The sequence below is a fragment of the Serinus canaria genome, chromosome 14 (assembly GCF_022539315.1).
Source record: "Serinus canaria isolate serCan28SL12 chromosome 14, serCan2020, whole genome shotgun sequence".
NCBI classification, from domain to species: domain Eukaryota; kingdom Metazoa; phylum Chordata; class Aves; order Passeriformes; family Fringillidae; genus Serinus; species Serinus canaria.
In genome coordinates this window covers 8501017-8528578 of record NC_066328.1, presented here as the reverse complement: position 1 = coordinate 8528578, position 27562 = coordinate 8501017, and the positions used below count along the sequence as shown (strand labels likewise).

General features: G+C 42.5%; 3 protein-coding genes across 10 annotated transcripts in view; 1 reads left to right on the top strand and 2 right to left on the bottom strand.

Moving 5' to 3' along the window:
• VPS35L (VPS35 endosomal protein sorting factor like) overlaps window positions 1–2686 on the bottom strand; it is a 41837-nt gene extending 39151 nt beyond the window's left edge. Inside the window, exons 1-2 of one of the 2 annotated variants that reach the window (XM_009091898.4) lie at window positions 2618–2686; window positions 614–713 (exon numbers count right to left, since the gene is read on the bottom strand). In XM_009091898.4, the coding sequence (XP_009090146.2) occupies window positions 614–713; window positions 2618–2634 (117 nt within the window). In that variant the 5' untranslated portion in view covers window positions 2635–2686. Of the gene's footprint in view, window positions 1–613; window positions 714–1713; window positions 1971–2617 lie in introns of those variants that run through there. The other variant, XM_050979985.1, reaches the window with a different exon arrangement.
• Window positions 2687–2761: 75 nt separating this feature from the next.
• CCP110 (centriolar coiled-coil protein 110) lies at window positions 2762–21141 on the bottom strand. 6 transcript variants are annotated; one of them, XM_018915971.3, is made up of 15 exons: window positions 20531–21141; window positions 18386–18542; window positions 17302–17430; window positions 14682–16326; window positions 13923–14044; window positions 13612–13795; window positions 12798–12934; window positions 12358–12474; window positions 12024–12125; window positions 11628–11744; window positions 11392–11471; window positions 10742–10804; window positions 9762–9821; window positions 9104–9186; window positions 2762–5060 (listed from the first exon to the last, which is right to left on the bottom strand). In XM_018915971.3, the coding sequence occupies exons 2-15, from the start codon at window positions 18530–18532 to the stop codon at window positions 5008–5010; spliced, it is 3039 nt and encodes a 1012-aa protein (XP_018771516.2). In that variant the 5' UTR covers window positions 18533–18542; window positions 20531–21141; the 3' UTR covers window positions 2762–5007. The 6 variants fall into 6 exon arrangements, 4 of the variants coding, with proteins under 4 accessions (XP_018771516.2, XP_009090147.2, XP_050835932.1 ...); XM_009091899.4 differs by lacking the exon at window positions 20531–21141 and adding an exon at window positions 19355–19445; XM_050979975.1 differs by lacking the exon at window positions 20531–21141 and adding an exon at window positions 19151–19322.
• A 457-nt stretch (window positions 21142–21598) lies between these two features.
• On the top strand, window positions 21599–27508 carry GDE1 (glycerophosphodiester phosphodiesterase 1). Of its 2 annotated transcripts, none has more exons than XM_050979976.1 (6): window positions 21599–21936; window positions 23159–23330; window positions 24446–24551; window positions 25240–25332; window positions 25968–26179; window positions 26593–27508. In XM_050979976.1, exons 2-6 carry the CDS (start codon window positions 23224–23226, stop codon window positions 26738–26740), a joined length of 666 nt encoding a protein of 221 aa, XP_050835933.1. In that variant the 5' UTR covers window positions 21599–21936; window positions 23159–23223; the 3' UTR covers window positions 26741–27508. The 2 variants fall into 2 exon arrangements, with proteins under 2 accessions (XP_050835933.1, XP_009090148.3); XM_009091900.4 differs by having other exon boundaries at window positions 21600–21936; window positions 23155–23330.
• Window positions 27509–27562: the final 54 nt, after the last annotated feature.

Below are 27562 nucleotides of genomic sequence, written 5' to 3'. Positions count from 1 at the left end.
CTTGTCCTCCCAACTCTTTCTCGCTATTTAATTTCATCTTTACTTTTCTCCTACGACACCCAAGCCTGGAACATCAAATCCATACCTCAGGCCAACATCCTCTCTTCCTACTGACCTTCCTGAGCAGAAGCTGCTGCCCATTTATCATTCATTAGTGGATAACTCATCTCTTTGAAGCTGATTTTTTTCCGTACATCTTTAAAAGCCTCTTACACATCAAAGAAATTATAAATGTTTTAAAGTACACAGCTGACTGGAAGCTAACCCAAAACCAAACCTTACATCAAGCAATTATGCAAGTCCATTTGTAATGCAACAATTTGGTTTTAAATTTATCCATTATTCAGCATTTAATGCAACCAAGAAAACCTATAAGCTGGAGGTGCTGTATTTGTCAGGAGAATGTTTCTGACACAAGAGCACCAGCAAACTTCTCTGAAGGGCAAACAGAACAAACCCTGATGCCTCTAAAACAGGCCACTAATACAGAAAGCAACTTCACAAGTACCACCACCAACCTCAAAGCCTTTTTCTTTTAAAGGAACAGATGTAAAAAGAGGAACACAATCAGTCTAAATTCAGATTCGTTTTCCAAAAGGACATACAAACTCACTGTAATGGGTTTCAGGGGATGGTAATCACCAAAATCCAAGGGTACAGATTCCAGCTTGCACACTTCAGATTCTGACACATAGTTCCTTGATCTTGCATGCCTTAAAAAGTAAGAGTGAAGGGGAAGTATATATGGATATAAATAACCACATACTAATAGAGAAGCATATCCTACATCTACATCTATTTACCAAAAGAAAGCATTCTGAAAAATAATCGAACAAAGATCAAATTTCTCTCTACTGAGATAACATAAAACTAAAACTGGAGAAATTTTACTTTCAGCCATTTAGTTGTACTCTATTTAGTCTTTGAAGCATGCAGAGCTGCTAATTGTTCTTTTTCACTCAAGATCCTGAAAATGTTTATAGCACATCCTCAGCTGAATGAGGAAAATCAGGGGATACACAAAAAATTCTTTAATCAGACTCCTAACAAAAGCAAACAGCACTTCCCCCACACAACACACACCTTTCCCACTAGAATTAATCCAAACTTCCAAACAATTCCATTTCTACTCAAAGCCATAACTCATTTGGAACATTTTCAGCAGCACTAAGCAGCCAGCTATTCTACAATACCATGCCCAAGTTTCCCTAATAATTAATTAAAAATTAGATAATTTACAGTTGGGCCACTCCAAGGAAAACTTTTGATGTCTAATGAGATAGAGCAAGAGAAAGAATCCAGTGAAATCTACATGCTTATTTGTTTTCTTGATCTCCAGTTCCTTTTCTTTTTGCTGTTGTCCCACTGTTCAATGACTCTTCTTGCTCATTTCCATCATGGGTTAATCAGCACCTGAGTGGAAAATCTTCCAAACTCTTTCTGGCTACACAATTGTAACATTTCTTTAACTGCTGAGAGCTCTCTCAGCATCCCCAAGACAAAACCAACTGCACTCCAATCAGTGTAAGCACCCTGGGCAAGTGCACATGGTAATAACACACACATGGGAGTGAACAAGAGCTGCAAACCCTGCAAATAACTCTTTAAAAATTAAATTTTTTACAATGTGGCTATTCAAGCGATAAAACAGCTTGTAACAGAGCTAAAACAGAAGACAAGATCAAGTTTGCTCTGGCATTATGTTCTGCTTACTTTCCAGGGAAAGGAGATTAAGCATTCCTTTCCTGGCCACAGCAGCGGAGCCAACTTTTAAGAGGAAATCAAAATAAGACTCTGGCCAAGCTGGGGTTTCATCCTCTGTGCATCCTGCATGATTACACCCCAGCTTCAGCTGCTCTTTTAACAGTGGGTTCGGTTTCAACCTTTCCCACACACGAGCACCACTGCAATTGCCACCACTCTGCACCTGTCTACTCCTCAGGAGCCGGTAAAAGATAACAGAGGCTAGATGCGCTGGTGTCGGTAAATACACAGCAGGGGCCCTCCAGCTCCCCCGGCGCGCTGCGGGGCGGGCGGGCAGCGGGCCCGAGGTGACCCCGCCCGGAGGCGGCGGCCGGAGCGCTCCTGCCCTGCTCCGAGCAGGACACGGTCCGTGACAACACCCTGGCCAAAGCCAGCGGGGCTCGGAGAACTGCTGCTCGTTGTAGGGGAAATAACGGGAGGCCAGCGGCCGTCGCGCATCCCCGGCTCACAGCTGCGGCTCCAACCCTCAGCAGGGCTGTGCCGCCGGCCCGGCACCCGCCTGGCTCCGTGCAACGCCAGGGTCTCACGGACGTGATCTGTACCTCGGCTGTCTCGGACAGCAGCGCCGGGCTGAGCTCCCACGGCAGCGGAGCCACGGCACGCAGCGCCCCGGCTGCCCCCGTCCCCGTAGGGGTCCCAGCCCCCCCAGGCCGAACTGCCCCGAGCCCCGCGGGCGGAGAGGCCCCGCACTTTCCCCTCCGGCACATCTTTGGCCTCCCCCGCCTTAGCCGCCCGGCTGCGAAGGTCGCCGAGCACGACGGCAGCCCTCGCCCAGCCGCGGGGACCCGCAGCCCCCCCGAGCCCGCCGGCCGCCCCGCGGGGCACAGGCGGCTCCCGGAGCCCCCCGCCTCACCAGGGGAACGCGGCCATCTTGCGCGCGGTCACATGACAGCGCGCGCCGGCCGCGCCTTCCGCCGGCAGCCCCGCCCCGCCCCGCCCCGAGCGCGGGAAGCGCCTGAGGGGACAGAGCGCCGCAAAGAGCACAGAGAGGCAGAGCTTGGGAAAGATTTAGAGTTTATTGTGCAGAATGCGTCAGGTAAAAAGCGAGACTGGTGAAAGTGAAACAAAGTACAAAAATAAATAGACTTCTGTAATGGTATCACAATTCCACACAAAATAAAAAGATAAATATGTATAAATACAAAACAGCAAGTACAAAACCAAATTCTGGCACTTGCCAAGAGAAAGGCCTCATGAAAGTTAAAAAAAAAAAAAAAAAAAAAAAAAAAAAGACCCTTGTGCTATAATGCCTTATTACACACTGGAAACATGCTTGAAGAACAAGAGGTTTAGATGTGAAACCCTAAGAGAAGGGAAACATTCATTTCTACTAACACACTAAACCTATCTGTGCATCAACATATTGCCTATGCTAATAATAAATACAGCACATCAAACATCCATTAAAAGCATCAATCTTTAGTGCTGCCATTTCAACAGCACCTTCTGCCCTCTCTGACACAGGTTACTCTCATCACTAAATTCTTCCCCTCTTGAGATGTTTTCCACTCCTAAGGAAAGCTGGGAATTAAAACACAGCTTTGTTGCTCACCGGGTGAGCAGGAAACTTGCCTCGGGTATTTTCCGTACTACAGCTGGGATTTTAAAGCACCACAGCATTAGTATGAAGGAGGCAGGTCTGCCACTGGTTCAACTCTTCCATTCACACCATCAGGGGAGCCCCTGGCCCCAAGCTTTCAAACAAACTGAGCAGGGTCGTTCTCCAAGGTGCTGGGGCAGTGTTTGTGCCTTCTGCAAACATGCAATTTGGGTAACTTAGTGCCTGGTGTAACACAGCTGTTCTCAACAGCATCATGAGCTGCAGAGGACAGACTTGGTGGCAGATAAAAGCCACAGGCTGGTGCCAATCCACTCATCATTGCCCATGAAATAACTGTCCTCATCCCATTATTAATGTTCCTCTTTCATGCTATTTGCCACAATGAAATTTTCAGTTAAGTCTTTCTTCTCTTACATTCATGTCAACACATTACAAAGCCTCCAAAGTTTAGTGTCTTGTATTGTATTGACACTAGGAAAGTGACAAAATATAACCTAATTTACATTCTGGCAGTCAGTTCCCTACTGCAAAGGTTACATAGCTGAGCTTTTCTCTCTAGAACTTTGTTAATACCATGTCTCAAGTTCATTAAAAGGTGGAGAATGATGCTCCCCTCAAGCTGATGGAATACTGTTCATCAGTTGAAAGACCAAGGTAGAATATGACCATGATCTTTTAATGTTAGACTTCATAAATATGAAAGTGTTGGGATTTTGTAGGGATTCCCTACCTGCAGAAATCATGACTTCAGTACAAGGGCCTGTTAGACCACACAGCAGAAAATAAACTGCTCAGAAAAATTGCCACTGTCATCAATTAAATGTAACACATCTGAATTACTATTGCAGACTGAAATAACTATTTAAGTCTGAAATGGTCAAACAGTTAAAATTGTACCTTCTGCAGTTTTTGTAGAACATACACATCTCCATGTTGGACAGATGTTTCCATAACAAAATGCAGTAGACAGCAGGGCAATAAAAACCCAGGGCCCTTTCAGTACAGTGGTTTGATTTACCACACATATAAATGCACATTTTTGGTTTGATCAGTGAAAGTTTGTCCATCAGCCCAACAGTGAATTTGGACCACATGTGTCCAGCTCAGCAGAAATGCAAAACATTTGGTACAAGACCTTTAGTACTGAAATTGAGCTAATCTCATTCCTACAGAAAGTACATTCAGAACAGCTGCGGACAAATTCACTGACTTGAAAGCTCACTTTTGTTTAAATTAAGTTTGGGGGTTTTTTTTCACATTTAGCTGCTTTAACTTTATGGTATGAAACTAAATATATACCCATGACTTACTTATGTGGCACTCACACACAGATATTGCAATTTAAGTAATGCAAAAAGCATATGTAAGACACTAGAATTAGAAAGTGTGAAAAAGTCACAAATTACCTTCATGTTGTCCCGTGCTAGTCTTTAAATAAACAAGATTATTAATCTTTTATATATTAATACTAGTCTGTACACAAGTTCTAACATGCAATTTTCCCACAAGCATTAGAGCTTCAAAGCAGCTTCAATATGATTGTGTTATGTGTCATCTGAAAATGACAAAGTAGGTTTATGGTGTCCAAATATACATCTGTGTAAAGAAGATGCAATATTAAAAATCTGTGCTGACAAAGCCATCATTAAAACAGCCATTTTATCCCAGTGAATGTTGTCTTCTTAAATTATCACAACATTTGGCTTCTTTCTTTGGGTTCTTCCTGCATATGCTCCTAAAAATAAGTAGAAACATTACCATATTAAAATTAATAGTAATGGTTTTTGAGACAGGATTATCCAACAAAAATAGCTGAAAAATATCAGGACATTTTTTTAAAGCAGTATTATGCATTCAGTGGCTACTTTTGAAATGACAGTTTGTATAATAGTACACCCCAAAAGCCTTATGAAAACTTCCTATAGGTTTAAAAGTAATGACATTTTATAGTATTGCCTTACTTGATAATTATGCTATCTTCTTTTCTGCTATTCTAAAACAATTAAAAAAGAACTACTGCATAACCAAGATAGATGAAATGGCTGATTAAGTTTAACTATGCCATGTATTACTTAAAAAAAATTTATCAATTAAAAAATATCATACAAGTTGAATACTTAACATAACTCCTTCCTTTTGTCAGATTAATTAAAACAAGAGACAGCTGTAGGCTCCCATATGTCAATAAGACAACCAGAATGAGAGGTGCAGTATGAAAATCATCAGGCAGAGCCCTTACAAAAGGAAGGATGCTTAAGTAAAAAAAATAATAAATAAGTCTTTCCAGAGGGAACAAGTATATGCACACATATATTAAAAAATCCATATTATACTATGCATAGCACAAGTATCTTCCAGTACTGCAGGCTGCTAAGAAGTAGCACAACTCAGCATTCTTTAGGTTCAAGCAGTTATTAGGAAAGTGCAGCAGTGTGAGCAAACATTTCCACCAAGCAGTGAAAACCATATCACAGGGTGCAGAGCAGTGGGAATGGAAGACAGCCATGGAAGAGAAATGACCACCAGGCAGTAAATGAAGGTGACAAAGGAAGTGCCAGTCCTTTCTGGGCTCTTTGGTTACTCTTGGTCAGAGCTGCAGTGGTTACTTACAGGTGTCCCAGGGCTATGATCAGCACAGGCCAAAGCAGCTTTGGGAATGCCCAGAGCCCTCACATCTCCACAGGCTCCCACGACACAAAAGGCACTCTCACTGGCCCTGCCCTCCCCAGTGCTGTGCTCTTCACATCACCTGGGAGCTTCTAGGACAGACAACCAGGCTGACAGACACAGCCTTTTTTAGTGATTAACACTACCCCTTGACTCACCTCAAGTGTCCTCCAAGCTACAGAACAATGTCCCACAAGGAACAGGATATTACAGTAATAGCACATGAGCGTGCAAAAATTGCCCAGCAATCTAGACTAAGGAACTGCAGAAGGCAAATTTGAATAAAAACAGTGACAGTTCTGAAAACAATTACCACCCATCCTTTTCCAGGGGCAAGGGGCAATCACATGAGGCCTCTCTCCTAGGACAAAGGACAGACCTGCCACTCACACACAGCAGGTCTGAGGCTTCCTGAAGTGCTGGCCTGAAAGCCCCCCTGGCCTTCACAGCCCCCAGCATCTCACATGGGCAAGCTGTACCCTTGGCTTGGCCAAGAGCTGCCACCACCCAGATACTCTGTGTGCCTCCTGCCTCTATTTCCTTTTCAAAGGAAACTGGGCAGAGGAGATGAACAGGTCTTGTCGTAGGAGCAACCTGATCTCAACCAACTTCAATCAGACCTCGTTAAATGCCCTGCCTGGCCCCACTTGCAAGCTACTGATGGAATATCTCAGTCTGATTTATGAGTCTGTGCTTTTCTCTTAAGCACAAAACTTTCGACTGAAGGAGTAAAAACCAATGAAAACTAAGTTTAGGATTGCCATTTGATTCCTAAACAAAATGTCTGCCTGCCAGAAAAAGAACAATCAGTCTGAGTGGTATTAAAGCTGCAAAGCACTTTGCATATAGAATTTAAAACAACAATCAAGAGAACAAAAGAAAAAAACGTTGGACAAGTATGTTATTTTCTTCTGAGGGTTTGTCTCATATTGAAGTTGAATGTATTTATAATAACTGTATCTTACTAGCCCTCCTTCCCTTTTTGCCTCTCTAATAAGCACAATTTAACTGGTAGTCAGGAATGAACAAAGAAAATAGATTAAATCAACACCCTATTTAAAATACTGCCAGACTTTTCACTAGTTACATTTCATCCATATATAAAGGAAACCATATGCAATTTAAATATATTTAAATTAAGTTCTTTCATTATTGCAAAATTATGCAGATTGTTTCTTTCATGCCCATGTAATAACTTCAGAATGCATTTCTACTCATTCAATACAAGAAGTATAACCTATTTCTGAAGGAGCACACAGAGGTGTTGATACTGCACCACAGGAACATGGGTGATGTCCAAGCTCTACGTGAGGTTACACTGAGCAGCCAGAACTGACCAGCATAAAACTGGTTAGCCACATCTGCCTGAAGTTCCAAGAAGGCCACTGCAGAAGGCATTCAGTGACTTTCCAGATACTTGACAAACAGCAACAAGGCAAAGAGAAGTTTGGAGATATATCCCAAAGGAGTTTTTTCATTGCCAAGTATAACCTGTCACTACTTTGGTAATTATGACTAAGATAATCCCAGGGACCTCCTTAGCAGAGCAGCACACGCTGCCAACACAGAATTCTGAGTGTTGAATGCTTTATTGGATGTCTGGTGCCAGGCACAATGTGACCACCACTGTGCTCATTATGAGCTCAGTGGGAATCACATGGGTTTGGGACCCAAACCTGGAATCAGTGCCAGACATGACCCTGACACCACCCTAACGCTACTACTCTTTTACAACCTCTGTAATACTGTAACTGGCAAAGGTTTTGATTGTTTTGTTGTCCCTGTTCTTCAGCATGCTCCTTTACTAGTCAGTAGCAAACCTGCAGATGAACACTTGCCTTAATGGCTACCTCTGGTTGCTGAAATTCTATTATTTACTTTTTCTGCTTTATATTTCAGGAAGCTTATTTATTATCTTTGCTAATTTTTCTGTAGAGTCACTGAGTCTAACCAAACAACTGCCTTGCTCTTCTTTGGTGATGACAGGAGAACTAAGTACAGAAAAATAAATGAACACCCTCTGGTTGTGATCTCATCACCTGCCCTTTATCTCCCCCTCTGATACTGCAATGCTATCTGTGTTTATGCATACTGCCTCACTGTACATCCTTCTGTGACCACTTCTTTTGACTTCACGAAGCAGCATCTGGGAAAACATCCCATTTAACCAGTGTAAAACACTGCCTTCACACTCACAGATACTCCCTGCCAGCATTGCTCTGGGGCACCAATAAATAAGCATTTCCCTTACAGGAAAGGTTTGATCCTTAACACATACAGATTGCTTAAAACATTATGGAAAGCAGTTGAAATCCTACTACATTACACATTTCCCTTATTAAGCCCCAAAATTCCCAATTTTTATACTTGACTTGTGGAACTCTCCTTTGAAAACAAAGTGTAATTCAGATCTTAAATAGTTTTAAAACCTATCAACCACTTTACCTTTTGATACATCTAAGTTTATCATTTAAGAAATTTAAAATCTAATTTAAAAAATAGAAATTGTGTAAGACCATTCACAGTGATTTATTAGAGGTTCAGCACTATAATCAAACCTTTTTAACCAATCAGTAATCTCTGTATGGTAGCACAGAACTACTCCACTTTTAAACTTGGGTCATTAAGACTTAAATATGCTATAAGATGCTACAGGAATATATATATATATATATAATTTTAGGACTGTATGATGAGTGAACACTCTCTGAGGAGTTGAAAACTGTCCTTCCTGTCCCTTGAATATGTTCCATGCTGAAGATGTGTGTACAGAACTAAGAATCAAACTACATGAAGATTCTAATCCAAGTCTAGTTTGACTGCTAGCAATTTCTCAACAGCTCCAGTGAATATATCTGGCAATCTTTTTTATGACTGGGCATCTGGTGAGTGAAAGCAAATGAGCTGTGCAGCACATTCTATACACTGTGTTTATAGAATTTGAAAGTGGATGGTTCAGTTACCAGCACAGGTTTGTTTGAGAGATAGGTTAGACTTAAGGCAGAGCAAAGCAGGTGCACAAGGAAAGGAAAACAGTATATTGCCAATTTACTTTTTCTAGATACTAGTAACTTATTTACTTTAAGATCCAAGCACCAATTTTCTACACACCTGAAATAGCCTTGTTAGGCACTCTGCTCCCTGCAGCCTTCCTTCTATTTTGCTCAACCCCATTCACTGAGGTCTTAGAGGTTCTAATTAAATATAAAACAGTTAATAAGTCACTTGCAATAAAGTTGAAAGGCTGTATACAAAAATATAGACACTATCAAAATGTGTTTGGCATGAAAACATTTTTACAATGTCCCACAGAGCCTCCTCCTGAGCACCAGTACAGTTCCTATTGATATTATTATGGCTTACATATATACATTAAGTAGGAGAACATCTCCCCATGAACAGATTGAAAATCTCTATTGAAGAGACTGATTTAGTTTAGATAACATGGCATTACAGTCTACATATAAAAATACAGTATTTTATTAAGTGGAAGCAAAGCTTCATGGAATGAATGTTACAAATAGAAATGTTGGAACAGTGTAAATGAAGACAATACACAAGAGGATGACAACAATAAATATTTTCCTGCAGTATAAGGTAAAACAAAGCTTCATCACTCTCTTAAAATACTGAGACAAGTAATTATCTTTACCATGAACATTATTTATACTGTTATGTGTATGTTATGTGTAAACATTATTCATCAATCACTGTTCTTGCACTTTGAAATTAGTTTCATCTTTAGGCTAGAAACATGCTGTGCTCTTACCCTTGTCTGCAGAGCAATCTATGAACTGGAGCATTCTGTCCTTGGTTTGGTTGAAGTATGCTGTTAAAACACAAACTTTTATTAGTGCTTTTTCCCTTTAAAAATAGAAGCCTCTCAAGAAATATCAAATTATGCATCAGCTTTCAGAATTTCAGAAAGGCTAACAGGTTTTATAATGCAAATGACACGTAGGCAAACTGGCTGGAATTGAAATTCCAGAATAGGATTACTACTTCCACTATTTAAAACAAAGAAACAAAAAAGCACACAGATAGATGTCCCTCAGCAGTGCTCTGGGTTCCCACTCATTGATGAGAACACACAGGACAAAGGGCTGAATTGCTTACAGTAGTCCTTGAAGGCTGGACTGTATGAGTAGACAGCATGTCTTCAAAGCTTTTGGGTAAACATGGGATAAAAACTGGTTTTAAGGGATGCCAGGTATCTGATTTTTAATATGAGATAAACGTGCAGACAGGCCTCATAAGAGAGCAGCTGTTACCTGCCTGAACAACATGTACTGAACACTGTAACTTCTGTGATCTGAGCAAACAATCACACAGTCAGGGTACAAAGTTTTCTTCACATTAAAAAGCCACTTCTTTTCTGACAGCTTTCTAAAGATAAGCATCATCAATAATTCCACTGCAAAGTAAAGGGTATTAAGAAAAGTAGTAGTGCCAACTGAAGTTTAATAGCGCATCTCAGAGAAAAACCTTAAACCTGAGCACCAAGACTTAAAGCCATAAATAAATAACTTCTGAAGATAAAATTTCAGAAATTACACTGAAGAAAACATATTTTCCTAACTTACAATGAGCTAATAAACCCTTTTCTCAGGCCATGGTATACCAGATTTCATTAATTTTCATGACCATAGTAGCAGGAATTGCGCTGATCGATGGCAAACCAACAGTACAGATCACATTATTGTAAGACAGTTTCTTAAAAGCATTTTAGTACAAGTAACCATCACCTACCGATTTTGAGGAGTTTTTTGTTTTATGATTATTTTTTTACTTGGTATTCCCATTTCTGAAGCCCTAGAGAAACAAAAATATTGAAACATATTTCAATTAGCAAATCATCATCCAGGTCTTGATCAGAAACACTCAGGGAAAGCCTACAAGAGGAACTACACCTGCATGTAATACTGCCAGAGCAGTCCTACAGATGATCACTTCTTTACTCAAGAGCAAGTGTAACAAGTATTCCAAGATAATGCCTGCTACCATTCCCCAGGAAAACTTTGCCAGAGATACTCTATTAAGTTTATTTATTGCTAGGCACTTTAGATAGATAAAATCACTTGGGGCACTTTTTACTTTTTACAGTTTGCAAAATCAACCATAAACTAAGCATCCACCACTGCATTACAGTGTAAATGTACAACTTAGAAAAAACATTTTTCTCCTTACAAACAGGAAGACTCTTAAAAGTAAGAGCAAAATACAATCAGCAAGACACCATTAACCTGGAAAGCTTTTTACTCATTCTTCCTAGCAGAGATGTCAGTTTGCAAAGAAACTATTATTCCATAAACTTCTCCTCACTATTTCCTATGCCTCCTACTCCTCTTGCATCCCTTCCACCAACCCTACCTCCCCAGCCATGGGAGAGCTGCACATACTTCATGTACTTTTTCCTGTCCAGAGATTTCTGTGTGGCTGTGGAAAGTGTCATTCGCTCTCTTGGGCTCTTTACTTTATCCTAAAAAAAAGGATACAGAAGAAAGTGACCTACAAAAGCATAATTAAAATATTCAATTTAAGAAACATGGTACATGGTGAGGAAGAATCTCTCAAAAGCAAATTGACTCAGTACTTAAAGTCCTGCCACATTTTACATTCCTGGGAGATAACACACCAGTTGCCTGAGCATCTTCTCTTTACGGACTTCGCGATCGTGCCGCAGGATGTTCATTCTCTCCGACGGATCCATGGTGAAAAAGATGTCATGGATGTCATACAGGGCAGCTCGCAGCTGGAAAGAATCATTAAAACGTTCAGTAAATATTCAATCAAGTTTACATGCCCATGGTTTTGAACATCAAGTTCTTTTTGCTTTCAATCTAAACAAAACACTTCGTAATTTTGAAAACCATTTTTTGATATCAAATAATTTTGTGTCACGCAAAAAAATGGAATCTTCTCTTCTTTAAACGTTTTACTCTAAACAAAGCCACTCTCGAGGTTTCATGTATTTATGTTGCAAAAGTAAAATAGCTAGGAAAAACCGAAAGAAAGGTTTAAACTGTCTCACCTGGACCATTACTCTTTCATGAAGGGATGCATCTTGTGCTGACACACTTCCTCTTTTCAATGGGGCTTCAGACTGAAAATTTTTTATGAATTCCAGAGTATCCTGGCAAAGATGGGAAAATAAGAGTAAGCACCAGGCACAACACTTCACAGCAAACAGATTCTTTGTTTGACTTGGACTTTGTGACACTAAGCAATGCAACCTCAAACATGGTCATGTGCAGCCCCAAAATCTTCTGAGAAGAGCAAATGCAGGATTTCATCTGTCAATGGAAGGCAGGAACAAAAACAAACAGGAGAAGAAACTGCCTATTAGAAAAAAAAGATGATCTTACTTTTACAGTTTGCTTAAGATGTTTCAGTTTTTCTGTCTGCAGGAGTCTACGAGTGAGAAATCCCTTTGCCACTGCTGTGATCTTGTCAAACTTCATTTGTATCTCTGGACTGAAAACCTTAAAAGAAAATCAAAACTTTTTTAAATAAGCAAGAATTATGAATTATTTATCAAATAACATCCATCAAGTGACATAAGCTTCCAGGTAAGAAAAAAGCTGTTGATAAAGTTTGACTGGGCTCAAAGTACCCACCATAATTTAGCAGAAGCAATATACTGCTATATGATTATTTTGCATATATGAATAAAAAAAATAACCTACACAATTCTCTTATGCAATCAAAGTTGACACAGGAACAGATACTAAAATTTTCTGTTACCAGTGCCTTACAAAAAAATGAGGGCCTTTTAAGATAAAAATAAATCTGTCTTTTCCCTTACCTGAATCCACCTAGTTTTGATCCTATTACTTGGCCTGCATACTGAAGTTTTTATAACTCCACCACCCGATGGTCCCCAGAGATAGAATGAAGTTTCACTTGTTGAAGAAAAGGTGTTGGGTGTTGTATGAGCAAAACCTGCACAGAAAGCAGAACACACAGTTCAACACACACTTCTGCCCATGAAGTGATGCCTGTGTCTGTGGACACACAGCTTGAGGGTCACTGCTTTGTCTGCAAGGTCAATTATAGGCAAGAAGCAAGCTGAATATTTCTGATTGATTTCCATGCAAAATTTGCTAAACAAAAGACAGAACAAAACATTTCACAATGTTCTGGACAGGTGAGAGGTGTTCTATCAGCTATAGCTGTACTGCCTTGCAGTTGTGAAGCCGTGGCTGAGCCCCTCAAAACCTTCTACACAAATGTGACCACCTGGCCCAGTGCTGTGCAGCTACATGGCACGAGGATAATCCTTCTAGGACATGATGCAAATCCACATCCTCATCCTTGATCAAAGGAGGCTATTCTTGGCTTGTTTTCCTTGGATGTGCCCTAAAACAGTTACATAACAAACACAGTACATGGAACTGTTCAAGGATGGCTGAACCTGTGCTAAATGCCAGTGGCAGAAAGATGCAACAGCCTTTGTTTCACAAATGCTGCCCCCAGGTGAGGGCAGCAGCCTTCCATGTATCCTGAGCAGCCCTATGGCAGGAACACTGCACTTATCCACACAGTGGGACAGCTGGTCCAGTCAAGCACTGTAGAACAAATCACAACATTTAATCTATATTCTTCCCTTCCAGTTTTACCAATGCTGGTGGAGTTTGTGTTATGGACTGTCTCCAGCTGAGACTGCACACTTTCCAGCAAGCCACTTTCACTTTTTTTCCTCCACTCCAACTCCATCCTGCTGTTAATATTCACTTTGGAAATTTCTATTTCCGTTGTAGTAACCTTCTCTCCTTTTGAATTTCTCTTCTTCTCTTCCAGTTCCTACAAAAGGAAGATTCAACCATGAGACTATTTTTCTAACTCTGCAAAGCAACAGAATATACATTCAAACCAAATTGCTTCCAGACAACACAAAATCTTTGCTTATAATTTTTCCTATTAACCTTACCTTCAATTCCTCCTGTTCTCTCTCTTGTTCAGCTATCAGAATGGACAGTTGTTGTGCATGCTGTTCTTCAAGTCTCTTTTTCACTTCTTCAAAGGTCAGCTCATTAGTTTTTAAAATACCTTCTGAGAAAATACATAACAAAGAATCAAATATTAAATACCCTCTATATGATCTTTGGAGACATATCCATCCTTTATCAGAGGTCATTTGCCTCATCAGTAAAAAGTAAAAAAGATGTCATTGATATCAAGTTTTCATTATGTACTGCACTGAACCCCATCATTTACTAGCCCTTCAAAATATTTGCACATGCATATTTGTGATCTAAACTTGTGGATGGAACAGTAGCATCAAAAGCCTATATTAAAATAGGGACATGGAAAATACAGCTCCAAGAATTGTTAGACTTGCTGGAGTGAATTAATGCTATTTATGCCACTGCAGCCTCATTTAGTAGAGACACGTGCAGACGTAACACAGTCTTGAATTTGAAGAAAATATCTATATGGTTTTCTTTTAATTTACATGGGCTATCTTTTCTTTTAGTAGTCTTACTTAGACCTCGTGGCATAAGACAATTGTCTTAGTAAAACTAAATTCCAACTCCTGGACTGAAATGGGAAATCAGTATTCATGAAGTCAAATTAAATTAGAGAAATGAGGCTTCTGAAAAGAAACACGAATGACTAATGACCACTGGGGATTTTCTAAAAGATTTATAAACTGAAAAGTAACCCTCAAGCACAGGAAATCTTTTACCTTTTGTCAGATTTTCAAGGACTGCATTCTTGGTAATGTAAACTGATCCCATGGGATATTTCTGCTCTTGCAACCACTGCTTCTCTTGTTCTTCCATTCCAACTCTGAGAACACAGGAACTGTTTTCTTTTTGGCAGTTGTCAGTGTCCAAATCAAGTCTACGTTTTACCTTTTCAAAATTTTCTGGGAACTGCTCATTTGCTGAGGAAACATTTGGAGTATTATCCAGCTGCTGTCGCACATCCTTGCTCTGCATTAGTAGCGGAGATGGATTTTCCACGTCGTAAGATTTATTGAGTTCCATTGGAGAATTACATTTGGTGTTTTCTGCCAAAGTAGCTGCTTTCATTTCATTCACAGCCAGGATCTTCTGTGTCACTGCAGACTGACTGATGGCAAGGGGCTCATTCACTTTTGGAGGTACCATACTAGGACTGCTCTCTACTTTATACGGCCCTCTGCTGTCCATCACCAGCTGTCCTTCCACCATGGCCGACACCGTTCCTCTGCTTTCAAAGAGCCCGAAGGAATGGCGATTTGGTTTGCCAACCCCCAACCCATCACAAGGGCCTAAGGAATTCCTGCTGACACCAGGAACTCTGCCAGGACAGACTGTAGTGAAGTCCACCATGAACTTTGGCACAGATTCAGAGACATTGTTTTTATCTGCAATATCTTGCATGATTAAATCCATTGTTCTACCCTTACCTTTAGGACTTAACTCATAAGCATTCACAGGGTTGTTTATAATGATGTGTCCCATGGATAAAGGTCTTGGGCGCCGTCGGTGCATTTTAGGGCTCATGCTTGGCTCTGGGCTTGGCAATTTGGCATAAGAGCCTGTGAGGCTCCTGACAATGCTACTGTCACGCTCAAACATAGAATTCTTTTTCAATTCCTCCTCTGAATCAGAATCCACCAAAGGGGGTGTTCCAACTCTCATAGGTATGTCTACTTTAGAAAAACTGGATAAAGTGGACATACTTGCACTATTTGTATGAGTAGAGGCACAGTGGAGAAGAGTATTTGATTTATTAAGACTGGGTTTATCAAGTGTCTGAGCAGTGCAACTTCTGCCAGTAAGCTTTGCCCTCTCTTTGACAGAGTCGGTTGTTTTAACACCATCATTTTCTTTATCCGAATGACTTTCACTTGTACTCCTCTTTGAATTGCTTTTTGAGGCACGCTTGCTCTGCTCTTTCTCTATGTACTCCCTAGACTTCTTTATCAGGTTCTGAAGACTCATTACACATGGATCTTGCACATCCTCATCTGATGGTGACCCCACCCGTCCCTCCTGCTTCTGCAGAGCGTGAGATGGGACCTTGTTACACACCTTGTCAGGAGATGCAGCCCTCGGACACGGCACATCTTCCGAGAAGCGACTCTCACCTGGCTTTGAAGAAACATTTTCTTCTGCTGCTTTAACTACTTCTGTCCCATTTGATGTCATTTGCCCTGCAGTACCTGATGGTCTAAGTTCTGATGACTTTTCCATGTCCGTGGCACCCAGCCTTTCAGGAGTACATGCTGAATTGATATCTGATAGAGCTGTGAAGTCAGTCAAAGCCTTTGAATCCAAACCAGGGCAAGAACTCTCAGCCTTCGATGTGTTCACACCACTCATGCTATGTCCTTTCTTCATCTGCAAATTAAAATTTTTTTAAATTACAGATTTTTAATGAAATCTCAGAATCTCAGATTCCTGCGAACTTCATTTGAACTTAAAAAAAATTTAAAAAACAACTTTATTTAAGTGAGAATTACATGTTACTTCCAGCCAGCATTTGTTTAAAAGGATTTTCACACAAGAATTGTCTTATGAGCTGCTTCTCAGTTATCAAAAGGACACATTTGAAAAAAAAACACCAAACAAATTTACATTATTTTTGTATTGAAAAAACTTTCCTGGTCTGCTGGTCAAACCCCAAAACAGCTGACTGTTGCCACACACACTCAGTAAACAATGCAAACTACAAAGTGTTGTTTGCCTCCTTGGTAACTCAGCAAACTCAGTATTAACTGTTTAAGCAACAGTTTAATCTAAAGGCTGTATTAAAGCTGTTCCAAAGACATACTCCTTGATTAGATGTATATAGTAGTCTTTTAAATTAAAATCTCTATTAAATTCATCATTGAAGCAAAGAAATTCATCATTGAAGCAAAGAAAAAAAATAGTTGAAGTAAAATCTTAAAGCACAAAACAGAATTTCAAGTTGTTATGAAAGTAATTTTAATTCTGTAACCATAATGTTGAATATAGGTTAGTTTATGATTAAGCTATAAGCTTGAAAATAAAGCAGCTCTAACACACAGGAGTTGTTCACTTGTTTTAACAATGTAGTTGTTTCCAACACTCTTACAAAAGCAGCAGTGAACTCTGTGTTTTGCATACAGTAAAGAAGCAGTGAAAAGCAAGCCCATGCACTACAGTGAGTCTCAGTAAATGATCAATATCAGGACACACAACGTGAAATACTAGCAAATGCTGGCTCTGGAGAGTTAGCTGCTATTCATTTCATGTTTATACTGGGGAATACTTAAACCCCAACACTTTCTCAAAATGTCTCTAAGCACTGATTTTCTGTAAATCAATGAGGCAGCTTGGGACAAACACTACCTGGACATTTTCTACAATCTCCTGAACACGAGTCAGTAAAGCTTTTTTCCGGGACTCCCGTTTCCTGCTCTCTAGCTCCACTGCTTTCTCCTTATACTGTTGTATTTCCTTTTTCTTTTCAAGGCTAAGCTGCAAAACAGAGTGTAAGGAACATAGTTTATATTACTAAATGCAAATTTCAATACAGAATTACAGAAATAAATTCAAAAGAAAAAAAAAGAACAAAAAAATTAGAAGAAAACACCTGAGATTTTGTGCACACGTTAAATGCCAGCTTCTTCTCAACCAATTTTTTAAGGGAAGGTGTACAAAATGCCTTCCTGGCACATATGCAATGAACAAGAATTTAAAACACATTTATAAAATTTTCCATGAACACTACATGCTACTGTATCAGTCTGACACTGGATTCAGAGATTTTTTCTAGAAACCCTTACAACATTCACACACTTGTAAATGAAGAATGTGACAATATATCTGCAACTTATATCTGCATCATGATTTTTGGACATGGTAAGAGACTCTCTCCCATTTCTTCCCATCACTGAAACAAGGAAGTCAGCTGCAGTACTGCAGGAACTACCAACAATCTTCAGCTTAGCTCTGTTTGCATTAGCACAGAATGACTTAACATAATTGATGAGCCTGTGGAATACATTAGAGGAAGATGCAAACATACGCAAAAAAAAAATTCCTTAAAAGCTTTTTAACTATCTTGGTATTTTTTATTTACATTTTTTACACCATTAAAATAACTCACATGTTCAATATTTGAAATGTCAATATGATTTTAGGTGAAGCCCAGCAGTAACACTAATTGAAACCAATCAACACTTGTGCTCCCTTTAGGAAGATAACTTCTAAAAAAATTAACGGAAATGTAGTCAGGGTGAAGGGGAAAATAGTATATTTAACCCCTTATTTTGTAAGATTAAGGTTAAGAATGCTTAGAATACACAAAGCAGCAGGTCAGATGACAGATCACACAGACATCTTCAGTAGAATGATTACATGTGCACATCAAAGCTAGTGCCAATAGCACAGCTAGGACACCAGGGAGGAAAAGGAATAAAAAAGGCCTTACCAGAGGGGAAAGCACAGGAACTCCATAGAATTGAATGAGGGAGACATTTTTGTTCTGAACAGTCAAAGAGATTTTTCCTTTTATTGCCTCTTCTTGGATTCTGGAAAGATGCTTCCTACAGAATATTTCATAGTCCTCCATCTTCATGTTATCTAAGCTGCAAAGAATAATAGCATTACTCTTCCATGTACTTCCAAGACATTGAAGGGAAAACAACATCACCACTAATTCTGTGTCACTATGTTTCGAGAAGCAAATTCTACATTAGAAAACTGAATTAAGTTCCTCTTCCTCCTATCATTAACAAAGCCTGCAAAACTCTTCATTATTTCCCCCATGAAAGGAGAATCTGCATATATGAGCAAAAAGGATGATCACGAGCACACGAGATAAGAAAGCAAGCATTGAGATAATCAGGTTTTACAAAACTGTACCTGCTATAGATAATTTCCATCAAAGACTAAACCTTTGAGATCTTCCACAACGAGAAAGATCCTATCAACTGTTAAAAAAACCCCAAAACCCAGCCCAAACAAAACTGCAGCCCAATTGGATTAAAAAAATAAATTAAAAAAAAAAAAAAAAAGAGAAAAGAAAAAGCCTTAACATGTTTAGGGGGCTGAGAGGAATTCGTGTTTCACTCCCATGAGCCTCCGTCTCGCTACATCCCTGTATGAACAGACGCCAATACTTACACCACAAAAGAGAAAGAAAGAAAGAAATTACAGCCATGTCTCCTTAAAAGCGGCCAAACACCTGAAATACCTGTCACTGCCCGTCCCCACCGGAGCGAGCCCCGCAGTGCCGGGCAAGGCCTGACAACGCTTTGTTCCCTGGCACGCCGCTTCGGCCGATTCCTGCCCGCCCGCGGCGGGGCTCCGAGCCCGCCCCGGGCTGGGGCCGATGCATCGCCTCCCCGGGACCCCGGCGCTCCCCCCCACGGCCCCGGACCGTCCAACGGCTCGGTACCTGCGCGGGGCCGGGCTGGCAGCGACTCCCCGGCAACCGCCGCCGAACGGCCGGGCCGCCGCACTACGGCCCCCAGCGCACCCCGCGCCGCCCGCCCCGCCCCGCCCCGCCCCGCCCCGCCGGCCCCGCTCCGCCCCGCCGCCTTCCGCGCTCCCCACAGCGGCGGACAGAGCCCTGGGGCGGCCTGCCACCATCCCCGCACACAGCCGCGGGACAGCTCTGCCGTGCCTAGGGAGCGCTCAGCAAGGCAAACTCAGCTCAGCCAGATGAGAGGGGATGGAGCGCCATCCCGATGGCATTTCCAGCCATTTCCACCCACAGCTCTCCCAGACAAGTTCCCTGTTAGCACGGGTAAAATCTGTTCTGCTTCATCCCATTACATGTCGCACGGCTCTGCAGTCCTGGTGCAGTCAGGAGCACAAATGTGCCGCCGCAGGTATCAGATTCAGCGAGCACGCTGTGATAAGAGATAAACATGCGCACCTGATCCCATGCTCTGTGAGGACAGCACCCACCAGGACAGCATCCATGAGAGCACCACCACTGACATCCTATCCCTCCCGCCCGGGCAGCAGCCAGCTGCCAGTCTAGCCAGTCCAGCAGCAGGTAACACTCACCTGTCAGGCAGGTCAGGTGGAAGGAAAATCCACACTTGCTTGCCAGCACTCGGCCCAGGCATAATTAATTTAAATATATGGAAGCATCTTATTCTCATCATTTAGAGCTGTTAAAGCTGTCGTTCTTGTTTCAAAAAACAAGTTCGTCTTCTGTTACCTCTTCAATGATCTTTGAGGGGCTTTATTTTTTTAAATTTCATCTTTAATCTTAACAAATGCTGTTGTTTATCAAAAGGTTTTTTAAATATGCTAGACATCTAATTAGACAGTCTATTATTTGTTGTGCATCTGCATACATATCTCTGATTATTCTTCAGCTACGCCTGGCAGAAATACAAAACCACTGACAGAGTATCTGAGATGCTCAGAACCAGCTAGGACACTATGTGACAAATATTTATCTCAGCAATTTAAAAAAAAAAATTAAAAAAGGAAACAAAAATAACCGTTCAGAAGATGGCCTCATGTCTGTTCTACCTCTAGTTGGTCAGAGCTCCTCACTGGAAAGTCAGTTGCTTCCCATCCTTCACACCAAAAAGACGGCCAAAACCCCACTTACATTAACACAAACTGCTAGTTCCTCGGCTTTGCTCTTCCACTTCTAAACAAGCCAAATTTCCGCAACCTTCACTTAACGGGCTGTTTTCGTGCCGTGTTGCTCATGTCTCTGGATTCCCGGCGGATGTTCACACAGGTGTCAGGGGGCAGAGCCGCGGTCCTGTCCCGCAGCAGCCGCCGCTGTCCGGGCAGGAGGCACCGCCCGCTCCTCCCGGGCCTGGCCTGTGGGCAGGCACCACTGCAGAGTCAGCTACATAAAACATACAGTATATAATGCTGTATATAACAAACCCAGCAAGCAGCTGGAAAGTAATGACTACGGATGTTATGTTTCTAATTAGGTAGCTGGCATAGCTGCAGAAAGCCCTCAACGGGTGTTCTGCGACTCCCTGGACAGCGCTACCTTTCCTTCCATTAGCACCCTTTACTTTTATCTGCACCATGTTCCATCAGGAACAGCCCCTGTTTGCCTCAGTGCCCCACGTTCCATCAGGAACACCCCAGTTCCCGCAGTGCCCCGTGTTCCATCAGGAACAGCCCCCGTTTCCCTCGGTGCCCCACGTTCCGTCGGGAACAGCCCCCGTTTCCCTCGGTGCCCCACGTTCCGTCGGGAACAGCCCCCGTTTCCCTCGGTGCCCCACGTTCCATCGGGAACAGCCCCCGTTTCCCTCGGTGCCCCACGTTCCGTCGGGAACAGCCCCCGTTTCCCTCGGTGCCCCACGTTCCGTCGGGAACAGCCCCCGTTTCCCTCGGTGCCCCACGTTCCGTCGGGAACAGCCCCCGTTTCCCTCGGTGCCCCACGTTCCGTCGGGAACAGCCCCCGTTTCCCTCGGTGCCCCACGTTCCATCGGGAACAGCGCCTTTTTCCCTCGGTGCCCCACGTTCCATCGGGAACACCCCCCTTCCCGCATGCCCCTCCCGGTGTTACCTGAGGCGGTGCTTAGGGCCCGGCCCCGCCCTCAACGCGGCCGGCGGGGCCGGGCGGACACTGCGGGCGCTGATTGGCCGCTGCGATTGACAGCCGAATGCTGATTGGCCGGCGGATGGCTCCGCCGTCGCCCTTGGCGTTCGGAGAGGCGGGGCCGTTGTTCCGGCCCGGCACCGACGGTGACCCCGGCCCCGCCGGTGGCCCCGGCCCGGCCCGGCCCGGCCATGCTGTGCCACGGCGAGGGCCTGCTGAGCTCCCTGACGGTTCTGATGGCGCTGGCGCTGGCGCTGAGCCGCAGCCCGGCGCTGGCCTGCCTGCTGCCGGCCGGGCTCTACCTGGCGCTGCACCTCTTGGCCCTGGAGCCCGCGGCGCCCCAGAGCGCGCAGCGCGTCCTGCGGCCCCGCGGCGCCGCCGCCCGCATCGCGCACCGCGGCGGAGCGCACGACGCGCCCGAGAACACGCTGGCCGCCATCCGACAGGTCAGCACGGGCCCCGGGGCTGGGGGTTGTGTCTGATAATCCGCCCGTCCTCAGCGGGAGTAACTCGGGCTCTGCCGATAGCTGCTGGAAGCTGTGTGGGTGGTTGAGCCTTCATCCCATAGGGAACTTCAGCTCCGAATCTTGTGGGAGCTGTTATAGCCTTGGTGCTGATGGATATTTCAGCGGTGCGGCGATAATGAAATACTGTGTTTCGTTCATGTAGCAACAGCACACGGAGACCGGACAGCAAATCAGTAACAGGTCGTTTGGTTTTTTTAACCTTGAAATTCTGTGATGAAAATCCACATTTAGGAGGAAATCTGGTACCAGAACTTCACTGTGGGCAGCCCTGCCGTGCCTTACTGCTGCCTCATCTGCAAGGCATCAAGGCACAGCCAGGGTTCACAGTCTCTTTCTGAGAATCATTTGAAATAGTGATTATCAGTCTCTGCCATGTAGCGCTTCTGTGAGCTTGAGATGTTGCTTCTCTGAGGATCTCTTACCTTTGTGTGAGACAGGTTCTTAGTCCTGATAAATTCTGCAGCTGCACAGTCCTTTTGTGGCAGACACCTGGCGGTAACCTCTGTACCCGGTTTTTGTCTTTCTGGTGCATTGTCCCTTTTCCCAGGAGGGCATTTGTCCTACAGAGCAAATGGTGTTGTTAGCACTTCACTCAAGTGGTTTTCTGAAGAGTTCTTGGGAAAGATCCAGGGCAGGAAAGGGTGTATGAAATGTTCTAAGGCAGCCTGGCTGCTTCTTGCTCTCTGATATGGCTACTCCTCAGAGAGGAGCAGAAATTTGCCATCCAATTTGCTTGGTATGCACGTGGTAAGCAGTGTTGACTAAGTGTTAAAGAGTAAACATTTGCTTTTCTTGTCTTTCAGAAAATAACATAAGGACTCCAGGGTTATTACATCAGAAGGAGAGAGCAGCATTCTTTTCTGCATTTTTATCCTGAAACTGTTTCAACCCCAAGACTGAGGCAGAATTATTATGGTTTCAGCTGTAAAATAGATTAGATGGTTCAGCTGATTTTGGAATACTCAACAATGACTTGGATAAAACCTGGGGTTTTTTTCTGCAGATGCAGACTACTGAAAAGTACCTTAATATGTTATTATTTTTTACCAAAATACAAGCTAATTATAGCTGTACCTGTGTCCAATCTATAAAGCTGTCTCTTCTGTTGTGTATATGATTTTTTAAATTTTTTTTAAGGCAGCTGAGAATGGAGCAACGGGTGTGGAGCTGGACCTTGAATTCAGTGCAGATGGTGTCCCCATTCTCATGCATGATGACACAGTTGAAAGGACAACTGATGGGGCTGGGAGACTGCAGGACCTGACCTTTGAGGAAATCAGGAAGCTGAATCCAGCTGCAAAACACAGGCTAGGGTAAGTGAACTGCTCTGAAATTACTTTCAACAGTGGGAAAATACTGATGAACAAAATTATTGATTTGATCTATCACTGATGAACATTTTTTTAAATTTAAAATTTAGTCCTATATTTTACTTCTAATTTTATTTTAGAGGCATGTGAGACTATATCTCCTTACTCATCAGTAGATTAGGAACAGTGAAACACAGTCAAGATAAACTGTCATTTGAGGACAAAATCCACAGGCATCTAATGTGAAACAGGTCAATATCTACATAAGCTTGTCCTAAATTGACTGCAGGACACTGAAGGTACTGGGATCTTCATAATATGTCAGACTTGGCTAGAGAAATTGCTTCTAAGATTAGTTTTATTCAAATGTATCTCTTGACTGATGGTGTTTTGGGGATTCTACACATCAGGTTTGTACTGTTGAAGAGGAGCTGACAGATTTGGGGTGCATCACTGTGACCCTAGTAGCTGATTAGGTCATTCGCAGGGGTATGCAAGGGACAATATTTTTATACATTATTAAGAATTTGATAACAATGCAACTTGTGAAGTAACATAAGTGAGTCCATTTCAGAGGAAGGACTCTGTGTGTGCTCCTGAGACACTGCATTAGGGAATTCCAGAGCTGCAGATGTGCCTCCTGTGACTGTGTGGCACAGGGAGCATTTTCCCTGTCTCCCTGGAAAGGTGATCACCTGGGCCAGGCAGGGGGAATTTCCACAGTAGTGACTGCTGAGCAGCTGCTGTTCACTGTCAGGAGTGAATGATCTGTTACCCCCATCAGGGATGATTTATTGATGGGAGAAGCTGCTTCTGCTGATCCTCAGCTTGCCCTTCCTGTTCTGCCAGGATCTGCATTTCTGGCTCAGGGCTGGGGAGTGCAGTAGGAGCAGGAGGAAGGCAGCAGTTGGGACTGAAAGCTCGTTTGTGGGAAGGAGGTGAAGATCTGGGGCTGGTGTTTTAGGGTGGGACACGGGGCCAGTGAGCACTGGATCCCACCTCCACTTCTAGTGCAGCAGCAAACTGTCTTAGAGTCAGCCCTGTTGGTGGTGACATGCAGGCCCATGTGTGTGCACATGTGTGTTGACTGCATTCCAAGGAGTTCTCTGTATCTACAGGAGCCAATTCCAGGATGAAAAGGTGCCAACTCTGAGAGAAGCTGTTGTGGAATCTATGCACCACAATCTCACAATCTACTTCGATGTCAAAGGCCATGCAAACCAGGTACTGCTCACTGCAGCATGACACCTCCCCTCACCCCTGCTCTGGCTTCCTGACCTGCTCTTGTGCTGGTCTCAGACTGCTCCCTGGGATCCCTTCTTTAACAGGAGTGGGCCCAGGCCTGCTGCTTGTGACACCCAGAGCTGTCCTGGGAAGCTGCAGCTTAAGATTGGCACAAGGCTTGTGCAAGTATTGCTCTCAGCTCCCAGCACTGCTGTGAAACAGAGCAAAGGGAATTCCCTGCTGTGCTGAGGGGAGTCACAGCCTCATCTTCAGCCTCCAGCAAGGGATCTATAATTTGAATTACTGAAGGCAGATGCAAATGATCCATCACTAACATTTTACATAATTTTTTTTTTCTTTAGCTGAGCAAAATATAGGAATAAATAATTTTCCTCTTCAACTAAAACCTGGGTGGTACTAAAAATTATATCCACAACATATTTAAAGGCATTTCAAACGCTGAGAATCCTACTCATTATTGTAAATAGAGTAATGCACAGAAATTCTTTTCCTAAAACCAAAATATAATTTCTGTGTTAATGCTATAAACAAGATTCTGTTTTTCTTCCTTTCTATTTCAATCTTGCAACACAGCAGGAAAGTATTTTTAAGATTGTTCTAAAATGACTTTGCAGTGTAAATTAAATATGAGTGTATGTATAACATCTTTGTGTGTCTCTAATTGCAGGCAGTTGATGCCCTGAAACAACTCTACCAGGAATTCCCACAGTTGTATAACAGCAGCATTGTCTGTTCTTTCATGCCAGATGTTGTTTATAAGGTGATGTTTCCTAAAAGTTTATTTTTAATTTTTTCAGTCCTGTCTAGGAATTTCAGTATGGTATTAAACTCCCAGTTCCAGGTTACTTTTTGGTTGGTCAAATGCCTAAGGCTTTTAAAAACAAATGAAGCATAATGCATAATCTTATTAGATGACTCTACTCATTAGTTGCAAATAGGAATCTACAGCTATTCCCTCCTTTCTGAAAGCATTGCAGACAAATGCAAAATGCATTGCAGACAAATGCAAATGCATTGCTCTTCTAGCTGGTGTCTGGCCAGGTATCACTGTGCAAGGTACTTGCTAAATAAACCCTTTTTATTCTAGATTATTCCAAAACTCTATCCTCATTGCCAAGTTTACTTACTTTTTTTCCATTATATGCATTGCAAGACTGCTGTGTAATTTCTTTAACATAAGAGCTGAATCTTATTCAGTATGATTTGAAGAAAAAAACCCTGTAAAATATAAACATCTTTCTAAAAGAGTTACAGAAGGATCTGGAGGGGAAGGGCAGAAGGATTCTGGTAAAGTTGTAAATGCAAGCTAGGACTTAGTCTCTAATATCTCAAAAATTGTATTTAATGCAGCTGGGCTTTTGGATGAATTACAGTCTTTTCTCCTTGGTCCTCCAGATGAGACAAGCTGACAGAAATGTTGTGACAGCACTGACCCACAGGCCCTGGCAGCTGAGTCACTTGGGAGATGGGACACCCCGATTCAGTTCCTCCTGGAAGCATTTCTTGTACATGGTGATGGATGTCATTCTGGACTGGAGCCTGCACAGTTTCTTGTGGAGATTGTGTGGGGTTTCAGCTTTCCTCGTACAGAAGAATTTTGTTTCTCAGTAAGTGTTGAAGTTTGCTCATTTATCAGGAGACATTCTCTTCTGTTAGTATATAGGGTGGGGTTAACACAGTGTGTGCTTATCAAAATGTTCCATTTTGATAAGCATTTCCATGTTGCATGAGGTGTCTTGATAATTTCTTCACTCCATGCTGTTTTATGATTTTAAGTTTCTGTCTTTTTAGTCTGAATTTTTACCTTCTGTTAGAGCCTACATTTAATCTCAAAAAGTATTTGTTGTTTTTGCCTGTTTACAGTAAGAAAACACAAAAAAATGATGTTGCAGAATGTGACACACTGTTGTTCCTTGATGTGATGCTGATGCAAGACCAAAACTCAGCTGTAGCCTGAGCACTGCCTGCCTTAGCTCTGTGTAGTGTCAGGCTGCTCTCAGGGTGTGTCTGTTCCTTGCAGGGACTATGTGAGGCACTGGTCTTCCAGAGGAATTCGAGTGGTGGCCTGGACAGTGAACACGTTTGCAGAGAAAAGCTACTACGAGAGTGTCCTTGACTGCAGCTACATCACCGACAGCTTGCTGGAGGACTGTGACCCCCACTACTGAGCCAGCCAGGCACACTGCCCTCCTGGGCAGGGCTGCAGCCAGCAGTGCTGATGGACTGCTGAGGAGAGCTCTGGGAAAGGCAGAGCAGCACTGGCTTCTGCCTGTGGTCACATCTCAAATGCAGGTGCAGCCACAGAGTTTGAGGAAATCACTGTCATGTGAGAGAATCAGATAATTTTGGTTCTAAATTGGTGTCAGCAATTTTGGTGTCAAAATTTCAAATCCTAACTTGATGTTGGTAATTTTAACTAGCATTTCCTACAAGTGTATACTAATTTGAGGTTGATTTATAGCACCTTAAGATCATTTACGTTATTATTCTTAAAGCAGAAACTGGAAATAATGGTACAAATGGTGCCAAAATAGAAGATGAGTATATTTCCCTGCCCTGTGTGGAAAGATGGCTGTGCTGAATACTGATGAGGAAAAAAAAGCCAACTTTCCATGTGTGATGTGAAGGTTATGAGAATTAACAAATAAAACTTGATTAGCTTCTTATCTTCCAGACCTTTTAAGAGAACCAGTGGAGGATAGGAAATTGTTTCTTCTAATGAAGAAAGAACACAGCACATGAATGTATTTATTTTTAAGATAAAGCTATATATAGAGTGCTGGTAAGCAGTAGAACAAATGGAGCTGAAATGTCTTTTTAGTTTGCTTTTGGCTGCATGATTGAAGGGCACTCAGAGGGATATGGAAACTGTAATCCAGATTTAACTTGAACTCCAAAGAGTCTGCAGTTACAATAAACAAATCTTTGACAATTCATGGGGAAGTGTTCTTTATCAGCTGTGCAGAAGGGTATTTATATCAAATGTCAAA

What these genes read in the sequence shown, in the direction of transcription:
- GDE1 (XM_009091900.4), top strand. Translation starts at nt 21,682, where the DNA reads ATGCTGTGCCACGGCGAGGGCCTGCTGAGCTCCCTGACGGTTCTGATG. An exon ending in CGCTGGCCGCCATCCGACAG is followed by an intron (nt 21,937 to 23,154) that starts GTCAGCACGGGC and finishes ATTTTTTTTAAG; the next exon opens with GCAGCTGAGAATGGAGCAAC. An exon ending in TGCCAGATGTTGTTTATAAG is followed by an intron (nt 25,333 to 25,967) that starts GTGATGTTTCCT and finishes TTGGTCCTCCAG; the next exon opens with ATGAGACAAGCTGACAGAAA.
- CCP110 (XM_018915971.3), bottom strand. Translation starts at nt 18,532, where the DNA reads ATGAAGATGGAGGACTATGAAATATTCTGTAGGAAGCATCTTTCCAGA. An exon ending in TTCCTGTGCTTTCCCCTCTG is followed by an intron (nt 17,431 to 18,385) that starts GTAAGGCCTTTT and finishes TCTGTTTTGCAG; the next exon opens with CTTAGCCTTGAAAAGAAAAA. An exon ending in AGAAGATGCTCAGGCAACTG is followed by an intron (nt 11,472 to 11,627) that starts GTGTGTTATCTC and finishes CCTTTTTTTTAG; the next exon opens with GATAAAGTAAAGAGCCCAAG.